Genomic DNA, 22,102 nt, shown 5'->3' on the forward strand with positions numbered 1-22,102 from the left:
GATGAATGATAAATTTTCCCTGCTCTTGTTCGCCAAAGTAGACTTTTACTAAGAAGAAACTGTTTGTCATATATGAGGGTGTGGGATTATTTAACGTTAGTACAATAGCTGCATAGCAAAGTTATTTCTCCCTACAGTCTACATATTATAGGAACAGTCGAGAAAGGCTTGTATGGTACTATTCAGTCGCAAGCTAGTGCAGGACAAGTTTAAGTGGGATTAGAAATTGCCGCCGATATTAGCGACCACAGCTGTGGACCGGCAGGTTCTGTCATCTAGTAGCACATGTTGTACACTAGTCAGGCCTCTTAGTAGTGCGAGTAGCTTTGTGGTCAGACTAGTGGTTTCTACTCTTCAGTTACTTATTTATCATTTGGGTATCTGATGCATTACTCAAAGTGACATGCTGCAAATGGAGGGTGGATAATCAGTGGAAACTCAGCAAGACTATAAGACAGAAACATTTTGTCATGTCTTAGCTAATCCTGATTATCCGGCTGAGAAAAAAGACTGTGTAGAGAAAAGTGTCCTCGACAGAGGGACTTTCGATGTTGCTATTAATGTAGGATCATCCTTGATCTCAGGAGACTCTTGTTTTATTCTTTTTTCCTCTAGTGGTACATCAGACTGATGTAAAATCTAATGGGGTAATATCTAATATCTGCAATATTCCCTCAACATTAAGAAGATCTTTTAGCGCGTGGTTTACCCTAGCGAAGCAGTGAGTTTGGTGTACGTAATATCAAACTGGTTGTGGTGGTGCACTGGAGGAGAGGAAGATGAAGGAAACAGGAGCACCGGGGAAAAGGGGTAGAGTGTTTAAAAATGCATGGACCACTCAACTCAAACAGGAAACACTCCCCCGTCATCTCTTCCCTATTCGCGATCCTCATGTTGACCTCCCAAGAGGATATTCCGGCCGTTGCGGGCTTCGTTCGACGTCCCTAATGACGACCCACACTATATACTTATCCTACCCGTTGCTACCGGGAACAACCACCATTTTCAGAGTCTACAAATTGTGTTGGCTATTCATTTAACTGAGGTGTAGCTAGTGTAGACAAATGGTGTCATGTTTAAACTGCTAATTTACCGCTCTCGTCATTATTAAACCAATTGTTTTGATTAGCCACTAAAGTATTATCAAAATGACTTCATTACCTGATGAAGTACGTCCAACGTAATAGGATAAATCATGTGCTCTATGATAACTCTTAATACAGTGTTTGGTCCTCCTTGTGTTTCACCCGCTGCTTGTAATGCCACTTGCGTGTTTGAGTTCTGTTGAATAAAAAAAATATCATGTTAATCATATCATTAAGTATACAAGTAGCACACGCTATTAATGGGTATACATATTTTTGTTTTATGTGCACATACATTTTTGCAATAATATTAATGCATGGCTTTCTCATTATTAGATTTATGCTCTCAAATTTTCCAACGATACTAAATATAGTTTAATTAATTAATTTCAAACGTTAAATTTCCCTTTAATTATCATTATTATAGCTACTTTTAGTAATGTAATTAATAGATACATTTCTATAAATGTTTTCATAAAGTAACGTATAAGCTACAAATGATGTCAATCTGTGGTATGAGACCATGCACACGTATGTTTTTAGCATCAATAAATTATATCAATATTGTCACTGTGATAATTACATGCTCAGGTGTGTATGTAGATGTATAAATGTCAGTTGCATTCACCATCGTGTTAAATTTTATTTAAATCCTTTCATACTTTTTATGAAAGTTGTTAATGAATTGACACTTCTTTTTTTTTTTACTTTTCAATTTCTCTTCTTTCATATCCTTTACACAAAGAAAGATAGATAAAGTAGTGCCGAGGAAAGGTAATTTCTCGTTCCGGGATCGTGGGACTTTTATGACCTCGAGTCTGTGATGCGAGGTCACTGATGTATTTTCAAACTTTTAAATAAAATCTAACGTATATAAGCTTGGATTTTTACAACACTTTTATGCAATAGCTTAGAAACGTTTTCTTAGAAGAAAAAAATTTAATACTTTTCATTATTTCACTCTACCCTAGACAAACTTTAATTTCAAATTTATTTTATCATCTTTCAGATGAGAGATCAATTTAAATAATCATATTTTAATTTAGCTAATTTTAAAAATGATTATAAATGACCATAAGAAATTTTCAAGCTTTAGAATTTTTTTTTCAACTGTTCGATACAATTATTTTTCTAAAAGTTATTGAAGTTCAAAGACAAAAGTGATGCTTTTACTTTGAGTCTCTAGAACTATCTCAAAAATAATCGTAAAAAATTCTTAAGGACAGTATTTTTAAGAGATAATATCGAATTCTATAGTACTTTTTATTATAATTTTGTAGAATAAAATCTCTTGAGTCCAAAAAAAAAAATAAATTGGTTCGCACCCAATTGAATTGATGTTTTTGTTTAAATCACTTTCATCAAATATTCAAATACTAAAGAAGAACTTAATTTAATATTTCTTTACTTAAAACACAGCAGAGTAAATAATAATAAAGCTAAAAAACAAATAGTAAGGGAAATAAATGAATAATTTTTAATTTTTTTTCTAGTAATTTTAAAAGTGAATACTAATAAAATATAAAACGAAATTAAATTGAAAAATTTTTTAAAATTGAAATATTTATGCAAACGAAGCAGCGATTAAAAATTAAATTACCGATATATGTGAAGCGTGATGTGACGGATGAAAAAAGAGGTTTAGAGCGTGCATTTAAAAGTGATTTCGTTTAGACTTTCTCAATTTATATTCTAATTTAGTTAACTCATCGTTCTTTCTTTTGTACACATAATATATATGTATAGAGATGGCCATTCATATGTGCGTAAAAGGGCTTTATGCGTCTACAAAAACATTCACAAGTCGACAGGTAAAAAGCATTAACCACTCTTTAGTAAAAGCAACTATCATTCTTTTTCATTTCTCTGGGTACGCTGATGCTAAAGGTAACAGAAGCTATGTTAGCTTGTTGAAACTCTTCTCTATAACCCTTTGGACCATATCAGTCTATAACATATATATATATATATGTAGTCACTAGCCGTTTTGCTCTGCTCTAGTCATCAACATTCCGCGAAGCTTTTGATGGTCTGCTCCAGGCAACGCGATTGTTATACACCAGTGTGGACCATTATGGTCCGCGATTTCCGCATCAAGCAGTGAGCTTTTAACGGCTCCCTTACTACACACAAAATACCAACTACCGTACACTTAGACACTACCTAGGTTTCTTTTTACGCATAATCCCTTTTTCATGACAACACTTCCCAGATTCGGCCCTTCTGCAAATTCCTCTATAAACTTCCCACCCTCTTATGTTGCCTCTACATAAGTAGCTATTGTACTCTCATAATACGTTATTCAGCTTTTTATCTTATATCTCATTCAGTGAATTTCTCAAACACTTCACATGAATGAATTATTGATGGGAATAAAAAACAATTGATTTTTTGACTTTCTGGTGGATGTTTTTGTCAAGTGACTAAAAAGTTGTTCCCAGTATATTTTAGATGAAAATTTTTTAATGTTTTGGATAATTTCTATAGAAACGGAAAGTTTTTTATAAAATAATGAAAGTTTTTCTAAATAAGTTTTAGAATGCTAAATTAAAGTTGATGTTAATAAAAAAACCAATCAGAATAAATTTTTTAAATAGTTAGCTGTGTTGAATGGCTTCACATAAAATAACGTCATTGATATAAGAATATGGTATCAGCAATAAATTGATATGTAAAATACAAGCAAAATCAATTGGTGTAAAATTTTATAAAAATGAAAATTCAGTATTAAATACTTTTAGCTCTTTCTTTGAATTTAATAATGTATTTTTTTTATAATTTTTCATTTTTAATTCTCTGAAGATCATGAATTTAAAAAAGAACGAAAAATACTGATGTGCATATTTACTTTACTTTGGAGTCGTTTTTCTTTTTAGAAAAAAAAAGATGAAAACAAGCTATAAAAAATTTCTTAAATAAATTTACACAAAGCTTTGCTATCTATTGGTATCCCATTCTTCAAATAACTAAAGAAAATACTGGACTCACAATTTAATCAAATATAAAACCTCTCAATGAATTAGGGTGAATATAATCTCACATTTTACCGAGTTGTCAATAAATAGTTCATCAAGAACTTCTATAAATATAATTTTCAAGAGTCTATGTTGATTGATTGATTATAAAATCCACTTAACTATCAATTTATGAAAATAAAATGGCAAATTATTTAAAATAATAGGGGAGGTTAAATAGCCTACTTTGTATTCTTCCATCTCGAGGATCGTTAATCGAAGTACTTGGGTTAAAACTCTTCTCGCTTCGTTTGAGTACCAGTAGATTTTATCGTTCAATGAGTACCGATAGTTATGAAAACCGCTTAAACTTTTTTATTATTGTAAATTCACAACACCCGTATCCATTATTATTTTTTCTACCGAGATTTAACTTTCAGGTTAAGAACAAATGTTAAGATAGAATAGGAAAACGAATCCTCTGAATTATTTATTCACTATCTGCTGTGTTTATAAATAGTTTGACAAGATAGTTGAATGATATTTATATATCCAGTAGAATAAACTTGAAAATATTTCTGAACTTCATATAAATATGTGGAGCTACCAAAGTAAATAATGTCTTTTGTATACATGTTGAACGTGATATACAACGTACATCATACTTTGATGGCATCTTGTAGCAACATATAGATAAATTTGTATGTTGGTAATATACATTTTCTACAAACTACCAAGGGCTTAAAGTGATAGAGCTTCACCCTTTGAAATAATAATTTTAGTAACCACATCTACCCAAAAGCAGAATACACAGGTCAACACAAACACAACGATAATATTATATTAACGATGTAATAAATATTAATTGAATGCCGTCAGGAGAAGGTACATTGGAGGAAGATAAAATAAAAGTTGTAGGCATGAAATAAAAATATCGAAGACAAAAATTGATGAGAAGGAGGGGTGGAGGCTGAAGCACGATGAGCAATTGCATAAATTTATCTTGGAGCTAACGAGTACTCGAGCACTGATGAGTTGAGTTTTCGTTATCGGATTAGAGTTTTGGGTCATCAGGGCGAAATTTGCCCTGAGCTTTTCACCCTTCTACGAATATTACTCAACAGCAGAGAAGAAGATGTATAGCGTATAAATATAAATTTTAAGAGCCTTATAGTGCCAGCAAAACAAGAGATAATAAATTTGTGATAATTTGACATGTTTTAGTCAAAAACGAACTGATGAAATGTTGAAGGCAAAATACAAGACAAGTAGATAAAAAAAGGATAAAAAGGTTATGTTGGGTGGTGGTAAGGTGAAGGAGCGAGAAAATAATATATGAGGCGTCTCGGGGAAACAATGCGCCGTCGTAGATCACCTAGGACACCCTCCATTAAAAATATTACGCCATCTTGGCGGTGTAACCACCCTCTTCGCTCGGCGGCTCCTTCACCTTTCCTTTTGAACCCCTTGCCTGGTTGTTGGCCAACGGTTTCTCTTCTCATTGCTTGTCTTTCTCTCTCTCACTCGTCGCCGCGACTAGACCGAATAACAATGTGCCATTGTTGGCCGTACATCTACATCGGGGGTGTGAAATATGCAAGCCGTTAAGACCCAGGCTTGCAATGAGGTTGCCTCAACCCTCTGGCCCAAGTGAAGAGAGAAGCTAAGGCAGAAGATGGCCATTGTTGTGGTTCAGGAAAATGATCCTGAAGACGCTCCGCTTTCGTCCTACTGTGTAGTAGGACTACCAATGACAGGAAGAAACGAATGAATAGTAAGATCGTTCTAGAAGAACGATCGTTGTGATAATAATTGCGGAAGTCGTCAGTCTATATATAATCTTTTTCTTAAACTTGGCCGTCTGTCATTGTTCCCAATGAAATAATAAGACATTAATTTTCTTAAGATTCTACTGGATTATCAAACTCTTGGCTATACAATCTTGTTGAACTATCTTACAAAGGAGTAAAAGGAAAATTAAATATGATGCACATTTATTTTCGTGGTAATTATTCTCTTTCTTAGATCCCTGCAGCAATTGTTGCGCAATTTAAATGCCTCATTATTCTAGACCAATTTCAAACTGAAAAAATTGTTTTGCCTTTCATTTGACCAGAATACAAGATGGATATTTTTTAGAAAAATCTTGTCTTATAACAACCATGACATAAGATAGGCAACTGTTAAAAGTGATGTTCACCTAAAAGAGAAGTATGAAATTATACCAAGATATGCGTCCAGTAAAGACGCTAGAACAATGGATAAATTACACGAGTGACGGGTGTTTGTATGCTTACTACCTATCCTTCCACCTACACTACTACCTAAACACAAGTAGAATGTGTACGAGATATAACTGCTACTGCAAGAGGGTTATAAAGTGAAGAGAATTGAACAAGTGTGACTGGAGATGAGAATGTGAGAAAGTGGAACAGCACAGTAAAGTGGAAGCACACAACCTTTAAGTCTTTTCGGACGTTTTCTTCTTTTCTAAAAAACCCTGGTATTAAAGAATTGAAAAAAGGTTTTGGCAAGAGAGCGCTTCTATGAGAATTTTCCAACACAGATGAGACCCTAGTTCTCTAGTACTCTTATTCTCTTCTTCTTTTTATGCTACATCTTATCTTTATAACGCTTCAATAACTATCTTAATTTTATTTTTGTTACTTTTAAAAAGTCCATTTATAGAATAAAAACGTGAATTCAAGTAATAGAATCCTGGATTAATGATCAAGGTAACGCAATAGTTGGAAAAGTCGAAGAAATAAAAAAAAAACGCAAAGGCAAAAAACGTAGGTGATAGTAAGAGGAAAGTGAGAAGTAAAGTGTCTAATTTCCTGTACTTGTACAAAGGTAAAAAGTAGTGAACTGAAATCACCAAAGTGTCTTTATTAGAAGAGCAGTACTTTAGATATTGTGTCCAAGAATAGCCAACTTGTTACGCTCTTCTCTTTATCTACACATGCATGCATCTAGGAGGCTTTTTGCTTCACACTTACTGCTATACTACGTTGCTGATCTAGTATACGATACTGCCTATATATGTTTCTAACACGAAAGCATTATTCTCAATTACTGACTTGTAAATTAACTTAATTCCTTAATTGTCCAAGTCTAGACCAACCCATATCAACCAACGCCCTTCACAACTATCGATATTTACCACTTCAGTATCAACATCTAGCTTTTCTATAGACCGTGATTCTCTATGAGAAATTCACAACTGTGCCAAAATAATTTCAAGGACCGTTGGGGCTCATTCATAAATTATTATTGCACTAATTTTATAATGGAGTTTGGATCTAAGTTGTGTCGATTGACTTGACGTAGGTGATCGCAAGGGAAAATGTCAACTTAAACTGGCCGAAGGGGAAAGACACAAAGTTGGAAAGTGAAGAAACAGAAAATACCCAGAAAGAATCACTGATGATGATCAATTAATCGAATTATCATTATCAACAGAGACTTTTTCTTTTGTGTGAAATTCTTTTTTATCTATTATTTATCTAACCACTCTAAATACGACTATTGGTGTTGTTGAATGCAGTCAATTGCACTTCTTGGTCGAAAAAAATAAACGGTAGATGGTACTGACGTTGGGCGTATTGGCGATGATGTTTGTGGTGGGACTACTGACCGCGTTGCTGTGAGCCTGGTCAGTCTTGAGTTCCCGATGATTACTGAATTGAACATAGACAGCACGTCCTCTCAATGCTGCTCCGCTTGATGCATAATAACCAACCATCGTCGTTGCTGCATTTTCATCAGCCATTTCTAAGAATGCCTGTAAATAAAATATTCAACTATTAGTTTAACGTATTACTATTCATTTTATTTAGAAATATCAATAAAATTAATAAAACATACTACGATTATTCACTACATTAGAAACAAATAAACGTTAATACAATTTTCGACATATGGGCCTGAAAAAGATTTAGTGTGTGAAAAAACCTTTCTTTGGAGAATTTATTGGGAAGTTAAAAATTTTAATGTTGTAAATTTATAGTAAGAGTTGTCAGGAAAGAATGAGTCAGTTTATTGTTATCAGGTGTTTGGGTTAGTTTATGACTTAATTAACAGTTAAACTTCCAAGTACAGCATAAAACAGCTATCTAAAATAAAACACAAGATTATTGAAAGCCTATTATTTTTACAATATAAAAATAATTATTAACCAATGTAGAATTGAGTTATCAATTCATTTTTCAAAATTAAAAACAATTCTAATTAAATTTTCACTTAATATTTTATAATTTTTAGCTTGTAGTAATTGATAGAAATTTTTTATTTATTAAAATTGCAAGTTATCTAATATAGTTATCAGTTGATGAATACTAAGTAAAAATCTACCGAGCTTTATTGAAATTAATTCTAATAAAAATGTAAAAAATAAAAAAGAAAAGCATAATCTTCATATGAAAACATTTTAACAGTATATTTTTATTTTCAAAAAAGATAAAATTTTTTTATTCAAGAAACTAAACAAGTTTTATAATTTAAAATGAATAAAATATACATGTTCGAATAAAATTTTTTTATGTTATGCTTTACTAGACTTTATCATTCCTTAATTAATCTGAATAATTTTCTAATTTCTACAGGCACTCGTTTGCCATCCCGTCCTTCGTCTTCTCTCGTCCGTTTCCATTTCCGTCTTGACCTGCAGTCGTAACATTGCGACCTAAATTGAATTTCGTCTGCTCACTCGCTATGTGTGCTATTTCATTCACTTGTTTAATAATCCAGAAAACTATTCGACCATAATTCATGGCTTTTTAGTAGTCAAATATTAATCATTTTATCGGGAAAAAGTTAAACCATATAATAGTTATCGTTATTTGATATCTTGAGATAAATATATATATATATAGCTAGATAGAGGAATATTTTTTACGATGATTACATAATGACTGAAGGACATGTATTAATCAGGAAATGGAGAATTGTTCAGAATAGGAACGACAACGATGGTGGCGGTTTGTAGGACGAAATCGGGTTAAGCCAGTTGTGGCAAAATTGTATCCGCTTCATCCCAGATCACCAGAGACGACAGAGGGAGAATCGCACGTCCACACGATGAACAGAGAAGCATTTCGTGAATAATGTCGTGGCAAGGACGAACCACTAGATGAACGCTGTTAACGTGTTTCCACCCTTAATGACGCACAGAGAACTGGAATTGTGTTTGCTTGACCACAGTCTTTAGATTCTGCACATGTTTATCCTAAAAGTATCTTGTATCAAGTAATTATGATTCTGCTGCTGGGACAATTATCGCACCGATGTTGATCAGGTTAATGACTTATTGTTGTACGAATCTATCTGAATTTCCATGACTAAAGTTTTCATAATGAATGAGGAGATCATACTATCACTTGCTTTGATGGAAGGATGCTCAATTAAATGATTGATAATAAAACTTTTTCAATTACAATTTTAGGTTATCATTTAACAGATTATTTTTGAATTTTTGTTTTTTCATCAAATAAATATTTTTTTTCATTTACTAAGAAAATTTTATTCCTTACTTTGACTTAATTTTAAAATCTAATTTATTTTTTAATAAAAAAAAATGTTTCATAATTGAATAATTTGTTTTCAGATAAGTAGAAAGTACAGTGACACGTTCTACTTTCATTCCTCCCACGCTTCTCTTTTGACGGCATTAAAGTAATATAGACATATTTTTTCATCAAAAAGGTTCTTTTATCGTTTTTAATTATTTTTTAGATAGATAGAAAAATGAAATGATAGATCAAGATTTGAATTGACCAATTGAAATATATTGTGGCCTAAACCAATATCGGATTATACAAATAATTACATTTTTTAATTAAAAAAAAAATTACATCTACGGAATAAAATATTTTCTTTTACTATTTGGTATAATAAGTTCAATATGTGATATCTATTGATTTGAATACATTTATTATAGCTCTGGAGCAATTAGATCATGCATTTTTTAGATCCATCAAAAGTAATTTTTATTTTAAATATTAAAAAAAAGTATGATATAACTTTATCTCTTTATGTTGAAAAATATTGAAAACACGTCAATTAGATGGCTATGAGTAATAAATACGTGGTCAAACACCCGAAAATATGAGCTAAATCACTTTTATTATTAATCAATAATGGTTGTTTGATATTGGAAAAAAATACATAGTTATAAGTCTGATAGTTCTGCAAAATTTAATTTTTAACCAATAAAAAATATAAACTTTCATTTTTCAATACTTTTAACTCTTTAAAATGATTCATTTATTACAATGCTTGGTATAATTTATTGTAAATATCTATAAAATTGTTTGAATCATTTCAACTACGAACAAATTTATTTGTCAGATTTCATTCGTATACTCTAGTCAGAAATATCTCAAATAAATCACTGAAGAATTACACACGGTTGTTGAACTGGTTCACCAACTCCTATGAATTGATGTAGCATGAGAAAAATTTTTAAATATGCGAGAATCATGGCTGCTGGTCATACTGGTCTGCTTTGAAGCTTGACTTTTATACCAGCAAGAATTTTTAATATCTTTCTTCCTAACACCGTATTTCGATTTTCACATACGTCACCGTTCGTTTTTACAATTCTTTCACATCGCACCAAATACTCTCGGAAAAATTTCAATCTCCACAAACTCGCGCATTCTCTATCGATTATTGACCATTTTAAATACTTACATGCATTTATACTGATAAAATACGGTTTTGTATGCGGACAATATTTAAGAATTTCTTCGGATATGCTATTAATTAATTATAACGAATAATATATATATATATATATATATATATATATATATATATATAAAGGTATTTATGAAATCAATCCTTGAAAATGTAATTTACATTATACATTTAAAACTTTTTTATCTAGTTTATAAAATCTAATACAAAATTATTTTAATAATAATTGTTTTTTTTTTATTAAAAGACCTAGCTATGATTAATAGTTTAAAATCATCACTTAATGGAAAAAAATCTACAATGATGTAAAACCAGTTAATTGGTATTTAATTGATAAACTCCGGCATTTAAACACTATAATTCTTCATTACGGCAACAAATGCAAACTTATTCTCAATTCAAACCCATTTCAGAGCTAAACCAACGCACGTACTTGGAAAAAACTTGTAAAATAAAGAAGATTATATCTGATAATGTGTAATATTTTCACGAAACAAAGCATTCTTAAACAATTATAAAGTATAATGATAATAATAAATGATATAAAGGAGTTTGTTTATGGTGAAGAAATGATATATGAGATGGTAAGAAGTTAAATAAGGTGAACTGACGCATCTTTGATTTAAGAGACGTCGTCGGACCATATTCACGTTTATAGAAGTGCCGAGGAGTCGTAGAACGGATATAATACTAGTATGAATGTAATTTACCCGAGCTATAAGAGATGCGAAACGGCTTTTTCCTCAGCTGAAAGTATCTTTGAAGTCAACTGGGTAATGGGGGTTGGTCGTAGGTCGCCTTTAGGTACATAAGAAAACGGGTTGAAGCAGCCACGGCTTGTTAAAAGAAGTCAAGAACTAAATCAAAGAAATATTATAGTTTTAATAGTCCTTATAAGTCCTGGCGTGCTTTTCTTCTCTTCTCTTATCATAAAGCTTACGAGGGTAGAGTGAACTGTAGCCTTCTATGAAGATACATCACGATAATATGACGTCTTGCATAGAGGATAATCACTATTTATGGGTTATAGGCTCGTTCAGAGTGTAAAGCGTGCACCTGCGCTGTTCATGGAACTTATAATAGATGTGCGCAAGATGCCTTCGATTATTATTTATTAGAGGAATGTAAAAAAATGATAATAGGAAGTGAAGAAATGTGAAAATATGTAGATAGAAATCGATGGAGTTGGTATGTCAGATTATTCAGTGATTGAAATCCAAACGTGTGAGCCTATTATATGCCTCCGGCATTTTACTCACTCCTACTCTCTTCTCTTTTGCGTTGGTTCATTTGCTGAAAATTTCACAGAATCTACAGAGTAGGCTACAGATAGAGTTATAGTCGTCAATCGTGCGTTCTCCGCACACCAACCCCACTTTTGTGGCAAAATTAATACGAGCACAGAGAAAAGCGGATTAGTTGTGTAGAATAGGTTCGTTTGGAAAACACTGCCGAGGTTGTACGCGATGAAATTCCACACTGTTTACTCTACACTACCAGGCCTTTGTCTAAAAAGCTTTGCAAGCTCAATAACTTATACCATTATTATTAATGCTGCTATCAATATATTCATTTATTCTGTTCTCCTCTTCTGTGCCTACTTCTCAATTTTACTGAGCTATTCGTGAAAATTGAAGCACTCAAATTTTTTACTGTTTCGATACGGGGTTTTGATCAAAAACAAGCATCAAAGATTTAATTCGGACATGAAAAAATTGACGAAATTTCTATTGTAGGCTCTATTGAGATTTGATATGAAAATGGAGTTTTTTTGTTTTCTTTTTTACCCTTTTTACTTTTATTCAAGTTGAAATATCATCGATTTATAAAAAATATTTGAAGAAAAAATATATCAATCAAATAAATCTTTAAAAAATATTCTTTTTATTTTTTTGAAAAAAATAAATAGTTAATTAAATAATTGAACTTACAAATGAAATAGGAGATGTTTTAAAAGCTCGCTTTTTAAAAATGCAAGAAAAAAATGAGTTTCTATTGAAAAGTAATGTATAAACAACAATAAATAAAATAATGAAGTAACTTTTCGTAAAAATAGGTTGAAGTAATTGCTACCTCATAAAAACTACTTCCATTTTCAGTATTAAATTTACATAGAATGCGATAAATATACAAAGAAAGAATTTATTGATTAACGATATAATTCTTTTTTCTTTTATTCATCGTTCGCGAATGAAAAAAGTTAGCCACGATTTTACTTAGTGTTATAAAAACAAATGCTTTTATTTAAGTGATATGTATCAAAGAAAATAACACTCGTGGAATTTTTTTTTAATGTTTTAGTTAATTTCTTTTTAGCTCATATTGTTTTATTTTTTATATTTTCTTTTCTTTTAATAATCGATGAAAATAAGAGATTCATTTGTAAGTTCCATTTTAATTAAGTTATTAAAATTTATTTTTAATTTGTGTAGCTTTTTAAGAAAGAACAAAAGTAAGGTGACTTTTTCACACCTTGTAATCAATTATCACCTCTAAGCTTTTAGCAAAGTACATTATGTTTAATATTAAATTATTTAATTTGGAAAAATCTAATTAATTCAAGCGATTAATTTAAATACCTACAACATTATAAAAATAAATACTTATTAGCTGAGTGTAATATAATATTTGATTCAAAAAATATAATCATATGTATTAGTCAGTATATCTGGATGACGTTGGAGTGATTATTTCACCAATAATAATAAAATAAATGAATAGAATTCAAGAGAAAAATAGCTGTAATGAAAAGCCTCTTACTTAGTTGCCATAACTTTGACGTGGACTCAATGCTGAACAAAATATTTCACGAGTGAGTACTCTGTACATACTTTTTATTCATATATATGCATAGAAGCTCTCTTTGGACTGTTCGAGCAAAGGGTCATCTGAAATTTACGACGAGCTTTTCCGGCTTCGATTCTCATTGGTAGTTCTCTCTTTTTTTTTCTTTCTTTCTCTCAATATTTCCTTTTTCCACATTTTAGTCATCTCTCTTTCTCTTATACTGTACGTTGCCTGCATAAGAACTGACTGTAAAAACACATAACATAATATCTACCCTACGTTTATTCAAGTCTCCAAAGTGCCATTGCGAACCGTCCGCAACTTTTACTACAAACTTTTTCATTTCAAGTTTTTACGTTAGTTCTTATTTATATATACAAGGGTCTAAAGTAGATCAAAATGGACATGCTGAACAATCCATTTTCCAAAGTGTATTTAATTAAAGTTAATAATTCATCAAATGTATGAATAATATATATACAATCAGTATATGTGGAAAGCTTGGTAATCTGGAATTAATTAATTTATACTTGAGCAAAAGATAAGCTGGAAAAGCTTATTACGGTTCGAAAAGCTCAGAGAAAACTCATTCACGACTTTTCTTTCACAGTTATAATCCGAAAAATGTACCATTCAAAAATTTACATTTTAGCCTAAGTGATAGAAAGAAAAGTTTAAGCTTCCAATTCTCAGGTCCAGTTGGCAACAAGACGACACCGAATGAGGGTGATGTTGCAAAATATACAAAGTGTGAGAGAGAGAGAAAGAGAGTATAGTTGAATAAAATTTATGGAAGCAGTCTTACATTGATCGAATTTAAAGATTGATTATACCTGTTTCTATCTGTATAATAGATAGTCTGTCAGCGAAAAAAATGAAAATGCAGAAAAAAGAAATGTCTGTACTGTGAGGAGAGTAAAGGAGCACTGGGTGAACGTATTCATGCTCGAATAAGCTCGTATAGGTTTGACGTTACTCGTTTCGTCCCGGACGATCTTTTTCTCTTTCAACTGGGTTCACTGTGACTACTACACTACGATCAAGTGGGGCAGAGAGTCGAGTTGGAGAGATGAGAGGCAAAGAGAAGTCGAGAGGTTTTCAATTCAGGCACATGAATATATGCCAGCGGAGTATAAGAGAGAGAGAAGGAGAGAGCAGAGAAAAAGATACCAGTACTCACTCGTCAACCGATTCTTTATATCAGACCACCAAAACAGAGCCAAAGGGTACTTGGATGTGGCATGGTGAATTCCAGAGTGCGAAGGTGTACAAAAGAGGAGAATGAGGCATGGTAGGGAGTCGGAAAACTCGTGAACTCATGCTCGATACATCAGTAGGAAATGCATTCAGATGGCATTGCAGCTACTATTGTGTATAAGTGTATAAGGTATGTACGAATACACTAGTCTAGTATATAAATGTATGTTGAGAAAACAATTTTCCAAATAAAATAAATTTATTGAAGATTCGATACTCTTGTTGGGGAAATAATAATTTAGCTTTGAAACACGACGATGGAAAGGAGGAATATACATTTGGCTGAAAGAGAAATGCAACAACCATGAAATACGATAAATTTGAATGACGTAAAAAAGTGAAAGTCAAAAACCTCGTGTGAGAAACAACTTTTATTTGTGTCGTCACAAAGGATTTTCAATTCGACAGATCCCATTTTGTCTAGTCGCGTCTGGTCTTGTTACGTCACATCACTGCGAGCGACAAACGAAGTAGAAACAGTCAGTGTATGTCCTGGATCTCGTTGGATACCTACGTCCAGACCACCGTGACACGTCGTAAACTCCAGGTGTGCTGCACACCCTCTACAGACATTACCAAGAGGATAGCTCTAAATTTTATCGTTACGGGTCACGAACATGCTCTTCCGTCGTGCTTGCGCAGCATTAAACGATTAAAATGTGCAACATACTTTAAGTTTGTTACAATCTATGATTTTATAAGTCACTACATACATTATTATTACTTCTTGTGCTTAATAAAATCGCACTTTATGGTTACGCTATTGTTTCCTTTTATCATGTGGAATTACAACATTTATGATTTTTTACTGTTATGATGTGTAATAAATGAACAAATACAACTACTTTGTCGATGGTAGCTTCAGTGAAAATTTCTAATTTGAGAGATTAAATTTGTGCAATACTATTTAGCCTTGTGAGTGTGGTATACGCAAGACCCACATTATTAAGATATCTAATAAATAAATTCCTATTAAAAAAATGAACAATGAGTAATAATAATAATAAGGTGAAGATGGAAGATGAAAATTTTTTACTTCACTAAAAAGATGAGATAGTTTTACTTATTAACCATTACTTATTTATTTTCCTTTTCATTTATATAAATATGAATATTTTATTTTCTAAAAATGCATGAATCTTATTTCATTCCAAATCTAAAATTCTAGGAGAAAAGATATATAAATATTTACAAAAATCCGAAAATCGTTTTAAATTATAAAAATATGTATAAACAGATTTTAAAGATTTTTACATTGCCGGAAAAATTTTCTTCGAGTGCATATCTCGAATATGTTGATAAATCTCACCCGGTGACTTAGAACCATTTCCTCGGTCACAACTATGAGGAAGATGCTTGTGAATTTCTTTAAAAATGAAATTTTTATAAGCCTTTTATATGAGCGAATCTATATGAAGATGTATATAAAATCTTTATAAAAAATTTCTCCATAAACCAGAACAGACTAGTTGTACTTCAAAAAAAAGAAAAAAAACCTAAATAACTATAATTCTTAATTCAACTGACATTTCCACTCTTAATATTTTTAATTCAATTCAATTAAACAATTTTTAATGAAATTGAAATGAATATTATATTATTGAAATCATATATTTTCCCAACATGTTCAATATTAGTATTAAATCACATCAAAAATATCAAAATTTGATGTGCATTTACATTCACTATTGAATGAAATGTTCGCTCTTTACAATATCTCTTCATCTCTTTATCATATATTTACGTTTTATTACATATAATTATATCACATTACATTTTATCATTATTACGAAAAATCGATACATTAAATTACTGTTGATTTTTTTATTCCTTAGAACTCATTCCACTAATTTCAACCTTTTATCAGAATCCATTTTTTATAATACATATTGTGTGATATATGATATGAGTGACTGAGGATAAATAAAAAAAAAAAAGAATACAAAAATAACAATTGCATGGGTGATTTTGAGTTTCATCGAATTGCCGTTATTATGTATTCGTATATGACGCTTACTTCAAAATTCATACATATCGTCGTCGGTTTTACGATAGAAAAAAATAAAAACGTACGTGATGTATATAAATTGTCAATCAGAGATAAAACATAAAATAAAATGTTGAAATTTTTGTTGGTTTTGTTTTTTCTTTCGCAGACTACATTAGTCGACGATATGCAATATGTCAATATCACTATTTTATGAGTTGATCGAAAACTTTAAATATTAAATAGAAAAAAAAAAGTTGGAAGAATTAATAGAACACAAAGTAACAGAAGAATCTGTCATCTAACATTAACTTATTCTAGAAATAAAGTTGTCGAGGGAATAAAAGTTTTAATTGAATTTGAAATATTAATATCATCAACGTCTGTATATATCACGCAATTACGAAGTGGTTGACGTACTATCCACCAGTCTCATCGACGGTTGACATACCCTCTCTAGTCATAGCGAGTCTTGAAGCCAAGCCTCAGCAACATACACACACGCACACACCTTTGTCCTTTGATGCTTAATTAACTAATTAATGATAAAGTACTTTGAGTATCAAAAATGTAATCTCTATGTTTTTTTTTATTCATCTCTACAATACACAAGCAGCAGCAGCAGCATTAATAACAGCCGGGGGTAATTCAACATGCAGGAAATATTGTCAAAAGTGATCCGTGATGGAGGGAAAAATAATGAAATGAATTCATGGAATGGAATAATGTGTATACATTTAATGTTTAAAATACGATTTATCTTTGTAGATTAACTGACAAACTACATTAGAATTCTGTGAATACCGGTGGTGGCTCGATTCACGTTGAGAATGCCATTGAAACGTTCAAGACGATACTCAAGATAGAATAGAGTAAAGAGTAGAGTAAGAGAGTGAGTTGAGTATGGAAAGGAGAAGTTGAAGCAGGAGGTACCTTAGTAACTAACTTGGCTGAAACTTGAAATCAAAGCAAATATACTGAAAATGCCCTGCGGGGGTCAGTCGGCTCATTCTCTACCTCTCTTCAGCGCTCATACATATACACCGACCATGAACTGTATACAACTAGGCAACATTTCCCACCGCGAAACTCGATTGCCGCGGGAGTTACGTACCACCGGCTGTTTACATACAACGACTGAATTACTCGACGATACGTTAACACAAATTATTAGACGATTGAGTTACTAAATGGATTCGAGACGTTACCAAAATTTGCTTGACTATCTCCCAAGATATAACAATAATTGAAACCAGTATTATTATTGTTATTACTACGATTAGTATTATGAAATATTGAAGAGTATTTGATGATAGTTTGGATATTTCCCTCGAGTCATTGCGAGGACTCATCTTGGACAAACACTCCAGTACAGGGGTCGTCAAATGAGGTAAATGATGCGTAATTAACTGGCATTGTTGGTAATATAGAATTTGCAAAAAAGCGAAACAATTGCGAATACCCAAGTTAAACGGATGCAGGAGAACCAACCGCACGCTCTCATGGTTCATAAAATTTCCATCGCGAATATACGGGTCGTATTCTCGGTTGCACAGTTTGGCTGGTCAACAGTTATGTGTGTATACCATGCATGTACGTATCGATGGTTTCGAGAGAGAAATGAGAGGAGGAGAAGAGAAGCAACATATTCACTCCCACACGACCTGAATATCATCATATATCCATACATACTGTGACCCCCTCATCGAATCTGACCGCTTACTACCCCCGCTACACATTTCCGTCGCTAATGCGCGCGTAATTTCCGCGAGGTAAATCTCTTCATCTGGCTCAGTGCGGTGAATAGCAGGCATAGGTGCATTATTTTAATCCAGCCCGGCATAAACAAAACACAAGCTTATTTGCGATTCGATCGTATACGAATATATTAATGGTGTTTATTGACACCGTATCCATATCATGCGTGTTCAATATCATTCGAGAGTCACTAGACTAATGAAAAACGCTATTTTCGTTGCAACAATATATAGAGAATAACAATTAATGTACAGAGTGAATTTCGGCTCGGATACTACTCAATGGATGCTTACATTTTTTTTATACGCTATTTAATACACAATGCGATTAAAGCTTCGACAGATTTCTATGAGAATATTGTTCCCATAGATTCTATGTTTCACAATCATTAACTGTTGAGGTATTTAGTAGACGTGATTTAGTGTTTTCGAGGATTAGGAAGATATCATTTCATGACAGGAATCATTTTCATTATTGAAAGAATTTTCATTTATATCAATAGGAATAAGCGTCGTTGTTTTCAATTTAAAAAGAAGTAGTATTTTAATTTATAAACATTTTTTTAACGTCAGAAATAAATTAATTTTTTCAAGTATCTTTTATTCCTAAAAAACAGAACATCTTTTTTCGGCATTTTAAAAAAAACTTCCTCATAGAAAATTAAAAAAAAATATCAATAGTTATTCGTTAATACCAGAAAATAAATGTCCTTATATTGGTCAATTAAAATGTTTTGAAAAATTAATAACTCCATTATTTACAAAATATTATTTTCATAAACATACTAAAAAAAGGAATAAATAATAACAGAAATCCATTACCCTCGAAAAATAAATTGCTTTTTATAGCAAAAAAAATTTTACAAATATTTTCCAAAAAATAGACATTTTTCAATTACAGAGTTGAAATAAAAATTTTGTTGTATTAAATTAAAAATTTTTTATGTTTAATTGACTTAATTTAATATTTACTCAAAATAATCTAATAAAACCTCCCTTCGATAATAATTGTTAATAAAATGTTATGATACATTATTCACTATTTATTACCAAACAAGTTTTAAATGAAAACAATAACCTAATTGCTTGAATGTAAAAATTTTTTTTTGTTATGATGGAATCCTTGAAACTATCAAATAAAGATGAATGTTTTTTTCATTGCATCTTTCTTATAACTATAACAATAAAATCATTATGTACATATTTTAATTTAAAAAAATTATAGTATTTTTTTTTTTAAATAAATCATCATTAACCTTCAGACGATTATTAATTAAACAGTAATTACTTAAAAATGTGCGATAATTCAGCAGAAAAATGTAGATATGAAGCAGAAAATAATATAAAATACGTGCCAGCAAAAATTAAATTACTGTAATGGTAATGTTAACTCATTAAATTTCTGAGCAAATCACCATGTGTGTAAATATATCAGATAATGAATATCCACATGTAGGGATTATTTAAACGTTTTAGAATACGAACAGTAAATTAAATTATTTCTAAACTGTTTTTATAAATTATTGGTGTAAAAATAACACAGACGTTATTGAATAAATGCATTTACTGCAAATAAATAAATAACGAGGGCGAAAAAAATTCAAGGTATGGGGAATGTAAAATATGAATCAATTACTACGAGAAATATTTAGTTGGCAAATGATAAATTGTTCAAGTACCACCTTCCAAAGAAAGCAAAAAAAAAAATATCAATGAACTGACAATTATTGGTTGACTCTAGTGTCGATATTGTGGTCGCCTTTGTCACGAATTCTCTCTTCCTTTTCAAACCACACCTGCTTTTCAAAGCACTCTGAAACTCACCGAGATAATGGGTAAATGGTGGTTGGTCATTCGATTGCCGTGTGGTTGGGTGATTCGATTGTTTCTGGTGATGTATCACGATGATACGGAGCAACCGTGCGTACTTATACTATTGTACTCCTGAATGATACTTGGATAAATATATATGATAACAACAAATAAAATTACCTGATTTTTTCCTTTGAGCACGAGAACGTTGGTCACTCTACCAAAAGGCATGCCAAGATTGATGATCTCAGATTCTGAAACTTCATGACTGATATTTCTGATGTGAATGACTCTGGATGGTTTGCCATTATGACTCTTGTCCAATTTGGCCTGAAATTCAGACAAAAAAAATGTAGATATTATTTATTCAAATGTAATTTTAAGTGACCCAATAGTAAAAGATAAAAATTTTTATGCAAATATATTTCTTTTAGGGAGAGACTATATTTCAATCGACTCCTGTTGCCGCAAGCAAAGTTTTCAATCACGCCTCAATCTAACCAACTCCCCTCTAACTCACAGAACTCGTTCTTTCTCTCTTTATGTATCGTAGATTTTTTTTCTGACGGCAACGCTCAAGGATATAGTCTTGAAATAGTTTTTCTCTTGCCTTTCTGTATCGTCTACGACTCATCAAGAGTTTAATCTCAGGGGATGTAAACTACGTCACAACAAAATCTGATAAGTGCTAAAGTATAACGTGCCATATCACTCTGTACTATTGATTGTCGTTATTGTCCGACCAAGCTATTCTTTCTTCCTCAACTTACCGTGATTTCTCTAAGGTAAACTACGATAAAAGGACGCGGCCCTAATACTCATCACTTAGTAAAGCTCAACAGGTCACAATGTCGTTTCACATTTGTATCTTAATCTTTCCATTTTGCTTGTGATAATTGATTTACATGATTGCTTCTGCATAATAAAGTGTTTGTTGAATTAACTCAGGGTGAATTGGTGCATTCAATTAATTTAAGAAATTTTATGCTACGCGAAAATTGATCTAATTCCGTTCAAAATAATAGTTTATAAAATGTTTGATGGTTTTTATATTATCTTATTCAAATATTACACATACCAAATTCTTCATATATCCTTTAAAATAAGAATTTACTCTAGTGTCAATACTCTTAAATATTGAAAATATCTAAAAAAAAAAAGCTAAAAGAAAATCCTAAAAAATGATATTTCTAAAAAAATAGAGATACAAATATGTTTTAAATGAGGTGGATCAATATTAAATGAATGTAACTCATTACATATCGATTTCTTAGAAAGGTAATTTTTTTTCGACATGTGTAACAACAACCTCCAATGGATTACAATGTAATTTCATCTACTTAGTTTAATCCTTCCATTTTTGTTATACAATTGATAGTATATTGTATAAGTGTGTGTTTACTTTGTAAGAGACTTTTACTTTTTGTTATCTCTCCTTGAAAAAACTATTAAATTCTCTCACAATATATTTCCTTTTAAAGATAAATTTGAAATATTCAATTCAAGTAATACATGGCAATATGATAAATAAGAAAATGATATTTAACCTTTAATGGTTGAAAGTTAGCAAATAAATTCTGTAACCAATCAAATTACAGTCAAAAACACTTCAAACCAGTCAATTTCTTACATTTGATTAACTTCAGTAATATCGATTCCTACCATTCACTCGATTACTTTACCAGAATAATATTAGTAATAGAAATCATATGCTGAAGTGATATAATAATCTCCATGATGGTGTTTTAAATGAATCTTTTATGT

General features: G+C 31.3%; 1 protein-coding gene across 15 annotated transcripts in view; it reads right to left on the minus strand.

Annotated features, from left to right (window-relative positions):
* The window catches only part of heph (polypyrimidine tract-binding protein 1 heph), a 174,313-nt gene that overhangs the window by 21,467 nt on the left and 130,744 nt on the right, over positions 1-22,102 (minus strand). For 13 of the 15 annotated variants that reach the window (XM_035095795.1, XM_035095751.1, XM_035095707.1 and 10 more), the window contains 3 exons: positions 20,519-20,668; positions 7,635-7,823; positions 1,162-1,281 (listed from right to left, as the gene is read on the minus strand). In XM_035095795.1, coding sequence (XP_034951686.1) covers positions 1,162-1,281; positions 7,635-7,823; positions 20,519-20,668 — 459 coding nt within the window. The remainder of the gene's footprint in view (positions 1-1,161; positions 1,282-7,634; positions 7,824-20,518; positions 20,669-22,102) is intronic. The other 2 variants (XM_035095785.1, XM_035095741.1) reach the window with 1 other exon arrangement.

This window comes from Chelonus insularis, unplaced genomic scaffold (genome assembly GCF_013357705.1).
Source record: "Chelonus insularis isolate UGA/USDA-ARS -01 unplaced genomic scaffold, ASM1335770v1 contig_116_pilon, whole genome shotgun sequence".
Classification (NCBI taxonomy): Eukaryota; Metazoa; Arthropoda; class Insecta; order Hymenoptera; family Braconidae; genus Chelonus; species Chelonus insularis.